The 18,559-nt window shown below is 40.5% G+C and overlaps 1 protein-coding gene across 2 annotated transcripts; it reads left to right on the top strand.

Moving 5' to 3' along the window:
- The first annotated feature begins 1,493 nt into the window (after positions 1–1,493).
- On the top strand, positions 1,494–15,522 carry sepsecs (Sep (O-phosphoserine) tRNA:Sec (selenocysteine) tRNA synthase). 2 transcript variants are annotated; one of them, XM_087837633.1, is made up of 12 exons: positions 1,499–1,670; positions 4,470–4,583; positions 4,662–4,816; positions 7,414–7,532; positions 7,699–7,857; positions 8,039–8,192; positions 8,376–8,478; positions 8,576–8,705; positions 11,059–11,150; positions 12,922–13,015; positions 13,144–13,234; positions 14,954–15,522. In XM_087837633.1, the coding sequence occupies exons 2-12, from the start codon at positions 4,470–4,472 to the stop codon at positions 15,180–15,182; spliced, it is 1,440 nt and encodes a 479-aa protein (XP_087693759.1). In that variant the 5' UTR covers positions 1,499–1,670; the 3' UTR covers positions 15,183–15,522. The 2 variants fall into 2 exon arrangements, with proteins under 2 accessions (XP_087693758.1, XP_087693759.1); XM_087837632.1 differs by having other exon boundaries at positions 1,494–1,670; positions 4,470–4,816.
- The last annotated feature ends 3,037 nt before the right edge of the window (positions 15,523–18,559 follow it).

Raw genomic sequence — 18,559 nt, 5'->3', positions numbered from 1 at the left:
AAAGTTTTCTTTTGGCAAATGAATCAAACTCAAAATAAAAGTGCATGGACAAGACGACAGAGTCTGTAAGCACCTGTATAATAGTATATAAGAAGAATGATTAGACAATAATATGTGATATTATCATAAGTCCATTACTGACCTGATTTTTTGATCTTGATATTTAATTTTTAAGTATTCATTATTGTGACAGCAAAACTTTAGTGAGTTGGTAAACCTATTTTAATCACATGTTATCCTGAGTGTGTCAACATTAAATAGAAATAGATGTTCTTTCTTAACAGTTAAGTTGCCTCTCAAATCATGTTTGCTTTCCTGCATTGAAAAAAGACTTTTTGTTCACATTCTGGAAGTGGTGGTGAATTTGCTTTGATGTTACTTATAATAGCACAGTAAGAAACACAAGGAAGTATGAGTGTATACATCATAGATTTTAACTTCAGTGCTCCCTACAGCTTTGTTTGGATTGAAACCTACACAAGTGTGATGTGTGTGTGTGTGTGTGTTTTAGTGTGTGCATAAAAAGGTAACGCTCCATATTGTTACCGTTTCTTTACAATATCTGCTTATTTGATTTTTAATGAAATTTTTACAGATGACAATTTTACCTTTATTTGTTTGTTTTCTTGGAGGCATGCTGTTTTCAGTAGTATACTGGCCTATATTTCCACTACAGGACATCTTTGCTCCTGCCACACTTTGAAAGTGCCTCATTATTGGTCCTGATCTTTTAATTATTTGTGGCAGCTTATTTTGATGCAACGCTGTCACAGTTTACTCATTCAGCTAATATTAGAAATAATTCTAATATCTTGACATTGTTTGAGAGCTGAAATTAAAGGACCGGCATATGATATTATTTCAAAATGCATCAGTAGTGTGAATGAATGCAAAGGTTAAATGTAACATAACACAGGTCCTAACAGCAATCAGACTGTCAGACAGTAAAAGATCCCACTGCCCTTTATGTACATAAAAAATACATAAGAAATATATGTGATAGAGTGTATTTTAATGAATATGTATACAGTAACATTTGCATGTAGAACAAATCTATTGTATTTTGTTGACATTCTACATTTTTAGCAGTTAGGCTTTTTTAAAAAAAAAAAAAAAAAAGTTTATTTTTCTGATATGTCTGTTATTCCCCCCGTTTAAAAACCACAGTTATATTTTAAAGAATGACGGTGTGTAACTGTGACTTTATTTAAGCTACTGGTTTCTGCTAAAAGTTTACTTTGACCAAAATCTTAACTTTCAAATAAAGTTAAGTGTTATTATTTATTTACTGTACAATAGATAATAATAATAATAATAATAATAATAATAATAATAATAATAATAATAATACTACTACTAATAATAATAATAATGAATATATATAATATATATAAAATATAAATATTCCTCATCAAAAACAGCATTTGCCATAAAAGTTAAAGCTGACCGGCTTGCACATTCTATTTCTGCAGGCGGCCACCGACCGGCTTCTCTTCTCTCTTCACGCTGGAGCATGACTTTGCACCGCGTTGACCACGTGAGCAACGCTTGGTGATCACGTGAAGGCATCCTGCAGTCTGTCTGCATGCTACTTTCTCATTCAGATGTGTGCGTACATGTCTGCGGTTTGTTTGGCGTCCACGTGAAGGCACTTTTTGGAAAACCGCGAGGTAAGAGCAGGCACCGTGAGTTACCAGAGCGGCTCTGACGAAGATGCGCAGTGTTTTATTTTCCGGCCCGGAACACATTAGCTTAGCCTAGCTTAGCTTAGCGGAGCTAGCCTGTACTCTGTTCCTAAGCAAACACTGGATTGAAACCAGACTTCTAGCACTGAGTAAGTTAGCACTCGTATAACACAGGGACAATTTTAGGCTCAAACGTTTAGGTAGGGCTCAACTTCTAATGAGGAAAACATTCATTTAGTGTTACATATTGCAACTTTTACATTAATCAAATAAGAATCGTTAATGCATATATAATATATATAGTTAATACAGTGCTGTAACTACCACGAGTCGTATACCACGAGATATTTTATAAAGAAAATAAATAATGACATAAACTGCAATCGTCAGTTCGTTAGAAGGTTGACGATTGCAGGTGATTTAAACAGGTCATTTCACTTGCACCTGTTTTAGGGTGGATCCGTAAACCTGAGGGAAAGGCTCAGTCATGGTGACCAGAGTTTTCCTGAGTAAGGCGAAAACCGATTTGCTGCAAAGCACATGTGACGATAAACATGCACAACATTGTTTCAGCCTCTTAACAGAAAGACTGCCACTCCATGTACCTGTACAAGAAGCAATCTGATAATAAAGCTGCTTTTACATACAAGTTTTTGAATACAAAGACTCATTTTGTTGGAACGACTCAACAGAGGGCATTAGGCATCCCATTTCAAGTGTGCTACTGAAAAGCACACTTTTTTTTGGCTTATTTCTTTCTGGAAATACAGTTAAGGTTTCCATTTAATTTCACTACCTGTAAATAAGGTAAATGAACATAGTATTTGTGACATAAGTTACAGAAAGGTTAGGAAGAATCCACATTTAGCACACTGCTTAGTTATGTGAAACATTAATCAGTGAATGCAGGCAAAACAGAAGGCACCTTGGCTTGATAACAGCGTGGTAGACTTTGGTCACTCATCCGCTCTTATTGGTTTCTCTTCACTGACATCATCCTGCTTTTGCCCTCACTCCCCTTCTCTATTTTCCTCTTAGTCTTTGTGCTGTCATTAAAAAGTACATGTAACACTGAAACAGTATTTAAAACCCAGTGAAAGGCATAAACTGATCCTTATTAATTATCCATCTATGTCAACTGCAATGTTCAGATTCAATATTGCACTGATACTGATATATGAGGTAAAGCAGCAGCCCCCAACCTTTTTTATTCCACAAACCGGTTTAATGTCAGACAGTATTTTCACGGTCCTTTTTTAATGTGTCACAGATAAATACAACAAAATAAAATGATACGACCAAGACAGCAACTGTGGTATTTGGTAAATATAATAATAAATGCGAATTCACTGTGTAATTGTGTAACTTTATTAGCAGCGTCCTCCTGAAATGCACCAACAACATTGAGAGTAACATCCCCCCTCTCTGCCCCTTAATGCTCTCTGGTCACTATGGTAATGCGTAAATAATTATTTCAAAATAAGACACACAACTACAACATGGGAAAAGACCCGGGGAAACCTGAAAACGATAAATATCACACCTGAGCCTCAACTCTCACGGCCCGGTAACAAACAACTCCGGTCCGTGGCCCGGGGGTTTGGGGACCGCTGAGGTAAAGCCATCTTGACTTTCTCTCATTAGAATCCAGTTATATGTTAGTTTGTTTTAATCATTTATTTTAGAAAACACATTTATCAATTCATGAAAAAATTACATTTGTAGTAAACTGTAGTTTCTTTAAATTAGTTCTTTAAATAAACAAGCTTAACTCCTCCAGAGTAGGAAACTTTGACAAAGTGAAAAAAACTGGCTAATCCTCTCTATTCTAGACTATATTAGCTAACATTTTTGACACTATTTTGAGAATAAACATACTTAACGGTAATGACCCTGCAGCATCGGAAAAATTTGCACCTTTGCTTGCTAACGTTTCAGTTGGTGTTTTAAATCCGTGCCGGCTTGTGTCATGAAATTACTTCTTCATCTCCTTTCTGTCACGAGTTTCATCATAATATTGGGAATGCTGGACTTTTAAACCTGTTCTCCTTCTAATCTGATGTCTCTGATAGACGTTTTTCAGAATATAACCTTAGAAAAAGATGTCTAATAACAAGAAGCAATCTGATAATAAAGCTTCTTTTACATACAAGTTTTTGAATACAAAGCCTCATTTTGTTGTAACGACTCAACAGAGGGCATTAGGCATCCCATTTCAAGTGTGCTACTGAAAAGCACACTTTTTTTTGGCTTATTTCTTTCTGGAAATACAGTTAAGGTTTCCATTTAATTTCACTACCTGTAAATAAGGTAGCGTATTATGTTATTAATACGGTTATTTTTAGGGGTGCTAAGATAAAATTTAGGGATGCGTTGGTAAAAGGGTCTGGTGTAACTTTGGCATTTTTAACAAACCTTTATGAAACATTGAATGAGCAGTTCGTCATGAGCTTCATGTGATAATAATTAGTAAACTTACCTAATGATCGCGAAAGTTAAGAGTTACAGTAAAAACACATCCTTGGTGCCAGTGTGAAGGAACGGAAACTGAAGAGTGTTTCACTCCTACAACAGGAAGAAGCCACATTACCACAGTTTGGCCTTTATGAACATAAACAGACGATTTTGTCATAGCTTGAAGCAAAAGTGAAAGATTTCAAACCTTTTCACTTTTCATAAATGTTATTATTTTCCCCTGTTGGTTAATTATGAGAAATAAGCATTTGTAGAACGGTTTGGACACCCACTGCACTGACTTACCACAAAGTTGTGTGTTTAACACAGATGAACAGTGACAACTTTAACCTGAGCGAGAAGATTGTGTCACCTTCCTACATCCGTCAGGGATCGCAGGCTCGCCGTGGCCATGAGCAACTCATCAGACAGTTACTGGAACAAGTACGCTCAAAGCTTTCTTTTGTTTCCTCATACCACTGCAGTGAAGACACTTCCTCTTTCATGTTGTGTGTGTTGCAGGGAAAGTGTCCCGAGGAGGGATGGAGCGAGAGCACTGTTGAGCTCTTCCTCAGCGAGCTAGCTGTGATGGACAGCAACAACTTCTTGGGTAACTGTGGAGTAGGAGAGAGAGAAGGCCGGGTGGCATCCAGCCTTGTGGCAAGACGACATTACAGGTTCAAGTTTGCCCGCCAGGCCTTATGCGTTATTATTATTAAACCCCGACTGATGGATTGTGAGGCAGATAAAAAGCAAGCGGATCTTTTGTTGTTGTTGTTTTTTCTCTACAAATATTTTGTAGTGCAGGAATGTGCTTAAAGCGATTCTGATTTAGAATAGTTGGAAGAAAAACTTAGTGAATACTCTGCGCCCATCTCTGTCACACTTGGAGACGCACTTTTTTATGTTGCCTACGTACATCACCACAGTGGATTTTAAATAAGACAATCAAGATGTGATTGAAGTTAAAACTTTCATTTTTAATTTAAAAAAAGCATTTTAAATATTTTGCTTTAACTGTTTAGGAAATAGTTGGATTAAAATCTTTTGCCGTCAGTGACTGGATGAAGTGTAAAAGCCATGAACATGGTCTTCTCTTCTCGGTCAGGCCTTTACCTCAGCCGCCTTCAGTTTAGGCTTAAGTAACTGAAAAGCTGCTCTGTTGGGCTACGATCAGATGACCACCTTGGCGATTTAGGAATATCCAGTTTCTTTGCCATGAGAAACTCTTGGTTGCTCTTGCAGTGTGCATTGATTCAACATCTATTTGCAATGTTATGTACTCAATTCCTTTGGCAGCTATGCAGTACAGTACAGCTACTCTGCCGTACATGCTGGTTTCATCTGTCCCAGGATTTTTTCCAGGTCCGTGCAGGCTCTGTTAGATGCTTTCTTGTAAAGTCTGTTCTTCCTGTTCTTGAGTGTCCCCAGCAGTTTGCACATCACTGTAAACCCTCCATATTTCCGTTCATAAATGCATCTCTTGATTTTGGACTTTATCAATGATATGCCTACCTCCTTGAGTGTTTTTCATTTGACTTGAAGTTGTGAAGAGTTTTTTTCCTAGCTATGAAAAGAATTTGAAATCTTCCCTAATTATAGTCTGAGGTGGTGGTGTTGCTGGGGTGATCAGTGCATGGCTTCTTTCTAAGAGTGTGCCAGATTGTTGAATTAGCCTCTTCTAATATGACATCATTAGGTTAAAAATAAAGAAAAAGATGTTCCACATCTTCGACATTAAGAGTTCCAGTAAACTGATACCACATTTTTTGTTAAACCCCTTGAATTAAAGTTAAAAGTCTAAAGTTAACTAACACTCTGATTGTCACTGTGCTGGTATATAGAGGCAAAACTACAAAATCTGTGTCATCATCCACATGATTATGGGTCTGACCGTCAGCCATAAATTGGTTTGAGGTCAGGATGCTGACTCGGCCGTTCCAAAACCCAGATTTTCTTTGTTTTAGCCTCTGTATGTTTTGTTTAATTGTTTTATTGCATGCACCAAGGTTTTCATGTCCTAAAGTTATCTTTTAAAATGTATTTTATGAGGCTTACACGTTGCGCTGCAGTTTTTTTGTTGTTTTTTTCATCAAAGCACGATATTATTTTGCCAAAACATTCCACACAGCGTTTTCCAGATATGTTGTAGAACACTGAGGTGTTCTTCCAGCTACAGACATACAGACTTTTGGGAAAATATTTTGGCAAGTGGTGCTTTACCTTATGTTTTCTTTTGTTAATGTCATTTCATACTACATTTCAGCGTATTAAGGTGAGGGCATCGCAAGTTTTAGCAAGTTGTAGAGATTTATTTCTGCAGGTGATTCTTTGTCACCTCCAAACTTGGTGTGATCCTAGGGAGAATTGGGGGAGCTGTGCTATACACACTTCAGACCTCATTTCCTTAACAGGGACACTTGATTCCAGGTTGCTTTTGGGGAACAGTAACTGAAATTTACTGTGTTTGATAAAGACATGAAAACGTTTTGTGTGTTATTAGTTTAAAAAGACTTATGTTTGCTTTTTGAACACATTTCATGAATAATAAGTGCAAAACCTTTTGTAATTCTATTAGGTTTTGTTGCAGTTTGTCTGTAACGAGGTAAAAGCACCTATACTGATATACAGATAAGGACAAAATTATTAGCCCCCTTATGAAATGTAATTGGCCTTTTTAACAGAACAAGTGATTTTCAATGTAGCATTTATAAACGTACCAGTTTTCTTCAGTCAACAAACTTTACCGGGGTGAATATTATTAGCCTCCTGAAAATCAAGGATGTGCTTTAACTTTGTAATGCTCACTGCTTGTAAAATCAAGGTAAAACTGAAAGTTTTCTTCCAATTTACATACAGTAGAAAAACGTCGGAGTTTGAGCTGTCACTTGAAAAAGCATCATTCCAAAAACAATAAGTTTAGAGAAAAGGATTTGTTGCAGGAGATGGATAATAATTTTGTTTATTTGTGCAAAGTAACATGAGCGTCCAAAGTAAAACCAGGATGTTTGGAAATGCTGCTTTTAACAAAAGAAGGAAAAAAAGAAATTGCTTGCTCTGTTTACCTGGGCTTTCGAAATACTTAACAAAACAAGGATGTTTCATAGGGGAGCTAATAATTCTGTCCTCACCTGTAATTGTGTTTTGTTTTTTTTAAATTGGCCTTGCATGCAGATTTATTACACTGGGCTGTGAAATGTCAGCTTTGCGCTCATCACGGAGTTTAGGAGGTCGTTTAACTGCTCGTGTTGTGACATCCAGCTGTTTTGTCTAGGCTGATCCACGGCATCGGCCGGTCAGGTGACATCGCTGCTATTCAGCCTAAAGCTGCAGGATCCAGTCTGCTTAACAAACTGACCAACTCAGTTGTCCTGGACGTCTTAAAGCTTGCAGGTGTGTAGATCTTATCAGTTACACTAGTTTTTGTGATAAGGTAGATGTTAAATTTTGCCTTTTCCTCCCAAATGTCCACTTGGTAAAGTGTATGGAAGTCTTTATGTAGAATTAACAAAACGTTTCGAAGTCTTATGTTCAGTTGTCTGCTGCTTGTACGTTACAGGCGTCCGGAGTGTGGCCAGCTGCTTCGTGGTACCCATGGCTACAGGGATGAGTTTGACTCTCTGCTTTCTGACCCTTCGTCACAGGAGACCCAAAGCCCGCTACATCGTTTGGCCTCGCATCGACCAGAAGTCCTGTTTCAAGTCTATGATCACAGCAGGTGACCATATGACTCGTATCCAGTGTCCTGTCAACCTTACATCCTGATCAGCGAACACGTCTGTGTTTGAAATGTCATTGATCTTGAAGGGGAATATTCAATCAGATTAATTATGAAAGTGTTTCACTTTATTGCCATCTTTAAATCGTTTGTTTACATTAAGACATTACTGTTTTCTCAGGCTTTGAACCTGTGGTCGTGGAGAATGTGCTCGAGGGTGATGAGCTGCGGACAGATTTGGAAGCAGTTGAACGCAAGATTGAAGAGCTCGGAGCTGAAAATATCCTGTGTGTTCATTCAACAACTTCTTGCTTCGCCCCACGGGTCCCTGACAGGTCTTGTAAGCTTTCATTCATGCCCTCAGGTTTTATTATGTCATGTTATTTATGTGTTGATGTAGGCTGTCTGCAGGATTTCTTACTTTCAAAGGAAACATAATGTATGTTGCTTGTTTTGGCTCATGGTGTGGGAATAGGGTATGCACCATTTCTAATACTGTTTGTTTTGGTGTCTTGCAGGCTTGAGGAGCTGTCATCTCTCTGCAGCAAGCATGACATCCCCCACATAGTTAACAATGCATATGGTGTACAGTCGTCCAAATGCATGCACCTTATTCAGCAGGTATCAACACTCTTCACTGCACAGTGCATGTAGCAAGTTGATCTGGAGCTCACCTTTGAATGCTACGATGTGATTTTCTCGGATTGTCTGTCATCAGGGCGCTCGTGTGGGAAGAATCGATGCCTTTGTACAGAGCCTGGACAAGAACTTTATGGTTCCAGTAGGTGGTGCTATAATTGCAGGCTTTGATGAGTCGTTCATACAGGAGATAAGCAAGATGTACCCAGGTGAGTGTTAATGCTCACTGGTATGAAACAATAACCAGGTGGGCATGTGTACCCATGCAGATTTGTGTATTTACATAAAAGCAAATGTTTTGAGAGTTTCAAAGTGTAGAGCACAGTTTTTAGTTTTTATGCACTGCCACATTTTAGTAAATTGGTAATAAAGCATGAAAATGTTTGAAAGATTCGTTTTCATGCTTAAACATAAGATGGCTGTTCACAAACATAAAAATCCTGCTGCCCACTTTGTGTTTATTGTGCCCTACTCTGATTGATTAACACGCAGGCCTGCAATCAAGCATTTTATTCTTGATCTTTTGTTGATTTCAGGGTGCTACAATCATAAAGCAGTAAAGTCCCCGTCTTTTCTGTATTAGCTCTGAGGACTTGTTAACATGTAAATGTTTAATAATAAATATATTACAGTAATTGGAAATGAAAAGAAAAAAAGTCCACAGTCCATCGAGAGGCACTGGGCTATAAAATGGGATAACTGATGTAGTATGAAGAAACAGGGTCTTGTTGTTGTTTTTGTTCTTTTTTGTTGTTGTTTGTTTAACTTCAAACCTATTCAGCACAAATTTCCCTCTTTCCTACTTTTTCTTCTTGACCCAAGACTGCAAAGACAACCGCATTGTTCCCGTTCTAAATGTTAGATCCATGATTTCTAACAAAATCTCACCACTAGTGCATTTTAACCATCATCGCTGAAACTGGGATGTATTTCATTGGGACTGTTGATGTCTCCATGGTAACTGAATTCGCTACAATCCTACCTGCACTGTTCTCACACTGTCACAAATCCATCCAATCAGAGATGGTATGAACTTTGCACGAGGGAACTGGGAGGTTAAAGGCCAATGTTTAAACCAGCTGCACTGGACAACTGTGTTGTCACCGCCATCAGATAATGTCTAGAGAAGTTCATTGATGTGCTTTTTAAACATTTTGGGTAACAGAGCCCTCTCAGAGAGCAGCAGTAAGACTGTGCACTGCTCTGTGTGACTAACCTGAATCTGCCTAAGCCAGCTTTTCACTTTGGTTCATTTGTTTAATTTTCTCATGCTGCAGTCGAGCTTCTGTCAGTGCTTGGAAAGTGTCCAGATCTGATACCTTCCACTAACTATCACTTGTGGGTATACTGTTACACATTTTCTTTTCTGTCAGGCCAAATCTGAACTGGAGTTATACCAGCTCATAGAAAAATGACACCAGGCCTGCTGTAGAAATGCACAGGACTTTGCATTCAAAACACTTTAGGTTCATCCCGCAATCAGCAATCAGACCGATGAACCCTCAGTAACCCCGGCAAGCATCTTATTTTATTTTCGGTTTTTAGTTTATTTACTTGTCAAAAAGACACCAAATTATTTCACCAAAACCTCAAACTATCAGGGTGAAACTTATTACCCGATACTCCAGTGGGATTCAACTCAGGGCTTTATGCAGGCCAGTCAGGAGTGACGTATGTTTTGATTTGTTGTTGTGCTGGAAGTCAAAGCGATGCTGACTGCTTGAGGTTTCTTTCCTGCCACCCTGATGAGATCACAGTTCCAGACACATTGCAGCGTCCCCGCAGCAAAATACTCCCACCACCGTGTTTCACTTTGGGGACTGTTCTTTGGGTCGTATGCCTCTCCCTCCAAACACGAGCAGCATCTCTGCAGCCAAACAGCTGTAGTTTAATCTCATCTAACCAAACCTTCCAGTATGCATAGTCTTCCTCCAGGCTATTGTTGGGATAGTCCAGTCTGGCTTGAATGTGACTCTTCTGACAACGTGGAGATTTTCTCTGTCTGAAATCTCGAAGTCAACAAAGACACTGCGTTTAGTTGTCGTGCAGCTTCCCTGCCTGGACGCCTGTGTCCTGAGCTCCATCGCCCTTCTACAGTCCTCGACACACTGCTCTGAGGCTCTTAATGCTTAACAGCGTATTTGAAGCATATGAATGTCAAAAACTGTGTTTAAAAGCCTGCACTCATCTTCTTTTACTCTCCTGCCCTTTCTAATTGATCCCAGAGGTGGATATGTGAAGCACAAGCCGGCTAACTCATTCACCAATGTGTCAGCAGCTGTTCTGGGGCATTTTAGACACATCTCACTCTAATTTTCTTTCAAGAGTCTTTGAAATGTTTTCCTTCCTACCTCTGCCGGGCTTGTTGTGTACTGTGTGAAGAAACTCTGTTGTTGTGTGCAAACAGAAATCTAGTGTATTTAGAAATGTTATGTTATGTTTAAATCCTGTCAGGGGGCTAATAATTTTATCCTCATCTGTATAAGTCAAATTGGATTGTTGTTAAACATTAATAACAAGCTTCTAGTTCAGTTTGACAGCAGCTTCTGCCTTCTCTTCCAGGGAGAGCATCAGCCTCACCTTCCCTCGACGTCCTCATTACCCTTCTCACGCTGGGAGTCTGTGGCTATAAGAAATACTTGTCAGAAAGAAAGGTGAGAGTGTTGCACACGTCACCTTTTTATACGGCTAAAAATAGTTCCTCACTTAGTTAAACGTGGCTGTTATGTCTGCTGGATGTTTCCAACATGTATGATGAGAACATTACGGGACTGCAGGAGTATCAGGTGTATGTTGTAGTCGGTCTGAAAATGTCTCCGTGCCGTGTTAGCGTCTTTCCTACTAAAAATGGCAATAACTTATATAAGTTGTATTGAGTTGCAGTTGGCTATATGTTACAGTTTTCTGTGTGTGTGTCCTTTTTTGCTTCACCTGCATTCTCACTGATGATAGAGACTGTGGACTTGAGTGTGTAGTGAGCTCTGTGAAGGAAGGAGTACACTATAGAAAGATAAAATTGATTCTTTGAGAGTTTGAGAAAACCTCCCCTGGTGGTTTCCTGCTTTAAAGCAGAGTTGCTCACAATGCAGCATCCTCCTCTTTCGATGATCGGCACTGCAGCATTCTCTCTCCTCTAAACTGCTGCTGCGCCGTAAATGTGCTGCAACTGAGAGAATCTGTTTGTCCTCACACTCAGAGCACAGAAACTCGAAAACGAGTAACACTTTAGAGTTTTTTTAGAAATTACCCCGGATTCATATATAGAAATTACACGTGGCTTAAAGATCTCATATTTAAAAATGATGCCATACAATACTCAAAGTGGGATATCGGTGTACAACCTAATCCGTAGCTGAAATGTATACCTAGGAGATTCCTGTGGCCTCTTGCCTGACCCGACACACCATCAGAGCTTATTGATTCCTCTCGGTCCACTTTATGCATAATTAATGTACAGAACCATTTTTTTCCCATAGAGTCTGCAGAACGTCTCTCCCAGAATCACGAGCTTTTAATAATTCAAGCGTTTCATCTGTTTAGGTTCCTTTACTGCCTCGTGTGTACCACCGGTTTAGATAATGTCTGCATAATGAAAAGAAGAAACGGGTGATGCGCGTGCTTTTGTTTTAGTGGGGGCGGCCTTTGACTCGTCACAAACACAAACTTATTGTCCTGCACTCTCACCACCACTTACGCTGTTCTCCTCCTCCGGCATAATAAAGTCATCCTTTGTTATTAGAGGACAATGGACACTTAGAGACACTTGACATCATTGAAATGCTGTTTGTGTTTGACTCTTGACAGGGAAAATATTTTCCCTCTTGATGCTTTCAAACAAGGACAGTATGAGTCAGCAGAGTGTGCCCTCGCTCACACACACAGACGCAGTGAAAAGAGCTTCTTTGGGGAATCTGGAGCTGGTAGCTAGCAACAAACGCACTGTGTTTAGTTGTCGTGTAGCTTCCCTGTTTGAACGTTTGTGTCCTGAACATCATCGTTCTATTTCAGTCTTCCACACGCTGCTCTGAGACTCTCGGTGCTTAATCAGCGTATTTGAAGCATGTGAATATCAAAAACTGTGTTTAAGAGCCTGCAGTCCTCTTCTTTTGCTCTCCTGGCCTCTCTAATTGATCCCAGAGGTGGATGTGTTAAGAACAAGCTGGACAGGAAATGAACATAGTGCTTGTACTGAAGCTTAGAGAGAAACAGACAAACATACAGGGTCAGGCAAATAGGGAAGAGTTTGGTCATGCATCCACCTGCTTTGTTGGAAGATTTGCTTGATTAGCAATAAAACCAAGGCTGCTGCTGCTGTTAAAATAAGGCTGTGTCTGTATGGAAAAAGGAGTATTGTAGTGCTATTTATAGATCTTGTGTGTTGTTCTGTGTCTTCATCCTTCTTGTGTGTATCGGCATGGTGTGCAGGAGATTTATTTGTTCCTGGCTGAGCAGCTGAAGAGTCTGGCTTCTGCACACGGGGAGAGGTTGCTTCACACCCCGCACAACCCCATTTCTCTGGGTAAGCTCAAAGTGCTGGTTAGGTATCAATTGATCCTTACTCTGCTTTTCTGAAATGGCATAAGTCTTTCTGGCTTTGCGTTTGGTCTCAGATGTTTACTGACTTCACTATGCGCCTCTCTCTTCCAGCCATGTCTCTAGATGGTCTCCAGGCCAACAGCGACAAGGCGGTGACTCAGCTAGGATCCATGTTGTTCACCCGACAAGTGTCAGGAGCCAGGTAAGGCCATGTTGATGATGTGGCCTGGAAATGGACATGGAGGGGGGGAGGGGAGAGAATAACAGGATAGGGGAGTGTGTGTGTGTTTGAGTGGGTTTAGAAAGATGTTGCATTTTGCTCGGCAAAATCAGCAATCAGGCAGATGGATCTGCTGAATACTGAGCAGCGGAAACTACTTTAGAAAATTAAGACAGCCCTTCCTATCACAGCCGCATCCTAAATAAAACAGGATGTTTCCATTAGATGTTGAAGGATGTGGTCTCCTCTGGGGCAGCGGGCATCTGAAAGCAGCAGCATTAGTGAGGAGGATTTGTCAGTTTTTAACTGTTTCGTTCTCACTCTGTCACATGAATCGATGGATCTGCATAAATACACAATTTCAAAGTAGGAGCATGGCCCCACCACCCCCGCACATTTCATTTTGTGTTTTTTCTCTTTATAGTTTTCAATCGTGCATGAGAGCTAATCTAAATATTTTATATATCCAGAATAAAAGATTTATTTGGGTCACGATTGTTTATAGTGTTGTTTGGAATTTAATGCTCCCAGTTGGATTTTTCCAAGGTCCTAGTGTGAAGTGTAGTCAAATGTTTTAGCCTTGTACGTCCTGAGCATGTTGTGTTTTCATAAAAGAAAAGAAATGTCTAAGATTTGAGTTTCGTGAACAGTTTGCAGCTGTGGACGTGGCATTAAATGAAATGCTCTCAGAGCCAAACATGAATGGGAGGCACCCGGCTTTGCCTTTTCACATCAGTAATGAGCTTTTCTCTTCTCCAGCTGAAGAGATTAATAGAGATCTTCATCTGATTCTAGTGCATTCTGCTGCCATTGTGCTGCGTGCACAGTCCTTATAGCTGGGCAGTAATTGATTTCACATTAAAGTGAGTCTAAACTCTGCTGACAGTGGTGAAACCTCGCCAGAATTTATGGCCACAATTATTATTTACAGTGTTGCAGTTGAAACCAGGTGAAGTCCCTGCACATCCTGTTCCAGCACATTTCAAAGGTGCTCTGTTGGATTGAGATCTGGGGACTCTGAAGTCATTTAAGTACAGCTCATTTTCATGTTCAAGAACTCAGTTTGAGATTATTTGAGCTTCATGACGTGTTGTAAGCAGCCCTCAGAAGATGGGTCCTGCACACTGTGATCCTAAAGGGATTCACGTGGTCAGCAACAATACTTATTGTAAGCTAAAGTTTTTAAACAATGCTTATTTGGTACTAAGCGACCCAAAGTATGCCAAGAAACCACCACTAGCTGCCTGAACAAAGCAGGATGGATCATGTTGTTTATGACAAATTCTGACCCTACCATCTGAATGTTGGGCGTATGGTTGTGTGGGAAGATTCCAGCAGATCAGCAGTTTCTGAAATACTCAGACCAGCCCATCTGGCACCGACAAACACGTCACATTCCAAGCATCTTAATCACCATTCTTCCCAGTTCTGATGCAGAGTTTGAACTTCACCAGGCCTTCTTCCTAAATTCTCTGAGTTTCTGCCATGTGACTGGCTGATTAGATATTTGCTTTAACAAGCACTTGAACATGTGTACCTAATTAAGTGGCCCATGAGTGTACATCGCAGTGTTTGTTTTATTTGTGAGACATGTTGATCTGCGGTAAATATTGCATAAAATAAAGAGGTTATTTTTGTTGTTTTTTAAATTATTGTTAAAATCCCATTGCTCCGTGTTACTATGTTCACTCGTGTTTCCAGGGTGATACCACTGGGCAAGGAGCAGACCGTAAGCGGACACACGTTTCGCGGGTTTATGTCCCACTCGGAGTCGTACCCCTGTCCTTACCTCAACGCTGCCTCCGCTGTGGGTATCACTCGAGAAGATGTGACGGTCTGCATCAAAAGGCTCGACAAATGCCTGAAAACTCTGAAGAAAGAGGGCGGTGCGGTGTCTTCGTCGGACCAAGAGGTCTCTATAGGAGAGTGACTGAACTGAGGCTGAACATTTCAACAGGAAGACTTTGACCTTGTGCTGCCTTCATGCAGTTCTTTCTGATTTGGACTGTGTGTTTGTGTTATGAGTCATTACTTCTGGCAGTGAAACACTGTCCAGGTGGTCATAAACCAAAATAATGCAAGCACGTGTCACTGATTAATTCCCTCATCAAGTGATAATAGAACAAAACGTGCATACAAATGTTGCTTAGGAGCATCTGGTCATAAGCCACTGAGCTAAATTTAGACCAAATGTATGCAAAGACTGTTGTTGACTGTGTATGTTTAACTTTAATTTAAAGCTAATTACACATCCAGCCTTTACAAAAGGACCTCTCATGTGTCTCTTCTTTCTTTCACTTTGAAAACAATCTCTTTTTCTCGTACACTTTCCCCTCATCGATACATAAAATAGTGCATCTTTGTAATGTCATATGTTTTACCATGCCTTCTCCAGTGTACGGTAACGTGATGCCAACGGTACCGAGCCATTAACTCTGTCTGAACTCTGTTTATTCAATAAGCTCATATATTTTTAGGCCCTGCAACAGATCACACAGAGCAGATAATCAATGATGTACATCAAGCACAGATCACTCACGTGTCCAGCAAAACAAATACTCACTGTTAGTCTCGGTAAGAGCCCGTAATGTTCGCAGCATTAAAAGGACAGTTCATTGTGAAATCGAATTAACACGTTTGTCCCTCTGGCCTGCAGTGTTTTATCTGTGTGGAGTTTTCCTCCTACTAAACTGTAGCCATCAAACAAACCTCTGCAGAGGAAAGCAGAGATATGAGGCTTTAACTCACCCAAAATCAGGCAGCTCACACCAAAAGAAAATTCAGCTGGAAGAATGACGAATGATGAATTGTCCATTTAACAATTTAAGAGATCTGTAATTAGATTTTAATTGTGTGTTTTGCTGTTATGGAGCAATGGGCAAATTGTAATTACACTGAGAGCTTCACCAGGGACTTGATCTTTAATCACATCAGGCTTCACTGTATTTGCGGAGTTCAGCAGTTTTCTTGAGTCTTGTGTGTTAATCCCTTTGCTTTGTAATCACAATCATTGGGAGGCACAGCAGGTAGTGGCCTCAGGCACAAACAGTCACTCCTGCTAACTCCCGTCTAATCCATATTTCAACACTGCATTGTCCAAGTCCCTCCTCCGCCCTCCCCTCCATTCTCCATACATTATCAAGAAATACTGCGCTGTGAAGAGTCCAGGGCAAGCCTCCGCAGCAGCAGCAGTGCTGGGCCCAGGTGTGCTTGTGTCCACAAATGTACACAGTCAGCAGCTGTATGAGTATTTTGGTTTTTCCAGCTGCTACACGTTTCCTGACCTGCATTGCTAAATGCTAAAAGCAGCAGCAGAGCGAATCCAGCCAGCAGCCTTTGAAAGCGGGCTGGGCTCTGATAGATATGACTGCTGTATCAGCACACGTTCACTGTTCCCAAGCTGTACTGAGCCGTTAACAAAACAGTGGAAAAACACCGCATGCTGGTACAATGCAGCACTCTGAAGAGCAGACGTGGCTTTCACAGATGACTTTTTTTAATGAACGCAGAAAAAATGCATCTCTTCATCAGCTTTAGTCTGAATTAATAAGTGATCAGGTGTGGGTGGATTCTGAAGTGCATTTGGTGTGCACTGATATAATATTGTCGTTTTTGTTATATATTTTTGGACTCTATGGATCTCGGGTGACTTATAGAGGAATTAATAGTTTCTTTAGTGTGTAAATCAGGTAAGGATTTCAGTGAGAGAGAACCTTGCACAAATCATTGCTCCCCCCCTCCGTGCTACCAAAGAAGTAATCGAAGTGAAAGTGGTTTCATAATGTTCAAATTTCCAAAGCCACTTACTGCTTTTAAACCCAAATTACTATATACCGTCATCGCTCCTCACTAAAACAGAACATTTAAATATACTACTCCTGAGTCTGCGCTGCGCACACTCAATCATAAGTCTTAAGTACCCCAGGGATGTTGCTGCATGACAAATGGCTCTTCTCTTTCGGTTGTCTGCTGCTGCCAGGAAGAGTGCAGTGATGATGGAGCGCCAGAGTGGCACAAAAAAAGGACTGCAGATATGCAGACTGGTCCCAGAAGCTGAATCTGGCTGTTTACTGAAAGTTTTGATCACTCTTGAGGTGCATGATGTTTGAGTGTTTTCTTACATTTTTAATCTTACTGCATTTCAGTGCAAACCTGGTCTTTCAGTGGGCTTTTTTTGAACCCTCCACTTCCATTTGAATCATTCCATACTGGGTTTCCTAATGTGGGATATTCACCCAGTTAAGGGTCCACTTCTGGTTCAGGTCTAACCTTCAGAAAGATGATAGGCACTCTTTGATATGATGCAGAACTGAATCTGAGTCACGCAGCCTTAAAGCTGCTTCATAGTTGGTATGAGGTTCTTTTCCTCAGCATCTTTCTTTGGTCGGCACCAAATGCCAGTTAAAAGACTTGTAAACGAAAGAAACAAGGAATCTACTTTAACTATGGTGAGTGACATCAGTACTGCATGGGTGAAGAAATGGTGCACGCAGTGTTGTAAATGCAAAAACCCCCCAAACCATTCAGGGACCAAAACCCCAAAAAGTGTGTCAGGGAGGAGAGCCACCCAGCGACTGAGCACTGAGCTCTTGCTAGTGTCACTGATTGGAAACGAGCAACAGCACCTCCTCAGTGCCCACAGGTCAGACTCAACAGGCTGAAAAGCAAAGAGGGTGGAGTGAGTGGCCACAAAAAGCCCTCACCTGTGTCTGCATGTTCAGTGGAACACAGTGGATTTGCTCTAGTGTTTACGCTGGACTGCTGCTCTTCTTGCTTCACACTGGTGTTTGTGGGGTTCACAGGGACTTCTGTTGTACTGAATCAGTCACTAAGACAGGTTCTTACGTGAAAACTGGCAACAAAATGTCTAGCTGATCTGTGTTATTTAACATGTATGTGTCCTAAACGCACATTTTAGAACATTTGTACATATACCATCCTTTCTGAAATATTTGGACAGGCCAAGATTTGATTTTGTGAAGCAGTGAGTGCAGATAAGTATGGTGCATATACTCCTTCAAACATGCAAATCAGCAGCCATCCTTATCTGCATCTACTGCTTAACAAGATCAAATGTTGGCCTGTCCAGATATTTTAAAAAGCCGCAGTTTACTCGGGATTTGCTCAGTGTCTCCTTTACAGCCTGTGCAGGATGGCTGCAGGGCGCTGGAGGAGGCGCTGTCCTTGGTGCTGCAATTATGCGCCTCTGACCTTCTATATGAAGGAAGCATCTACAGCTTACGGTATGCCGACATTATATAACATCCTACGTGTGAGTCAAATGGTTTGACTTCGTGTTATTCAGAC

The sequence above is a fragment of the Neolamprologus brichardi genome, chromosome 3 (assembly GCF_056152115.1).
Source record: "Neolamprologus brichardi isolate AB-2024 chromosome 3, ASM5615211v1, whole genome shotgun sequence".
NCBI lineage: Eukaryota > Metazoa > Chordata > Actinopteri > Cichliformes > Cichlidae > Neolamprologus > Neolamprologus brichardi.
The sequence above is the reverse complement of the archived record's forward strand: the minus strand, read 5'-3'. Positions and strand labels throughout refer to the sequence as shown.

Excerpts from the sequence above, each read along its gene's own strand:
- sepsecs (XM_087837632.1), top strand. The coding sequence starts at position 4,470 with ATGAACAGTGACAACTTTAACCTGAGCGAGAAGATTGTGTCACCTTCC. Across the intron at positions 4,817-7,413 it reads GTGGCAAGACGACATTACAG|GCTGATCCACGGCATCGGCC; the intron begins GTTCAAGTTTGC and ends TGTTTTGTCTAG. Across the intron at positions 7,858-8,038 it reads CAAGTCTATGATCACAGCAG|GCTTTGAACCTGTGGTCGTG; the intron begins GTGACCATATGA and ends CTGTTTTCTCAG.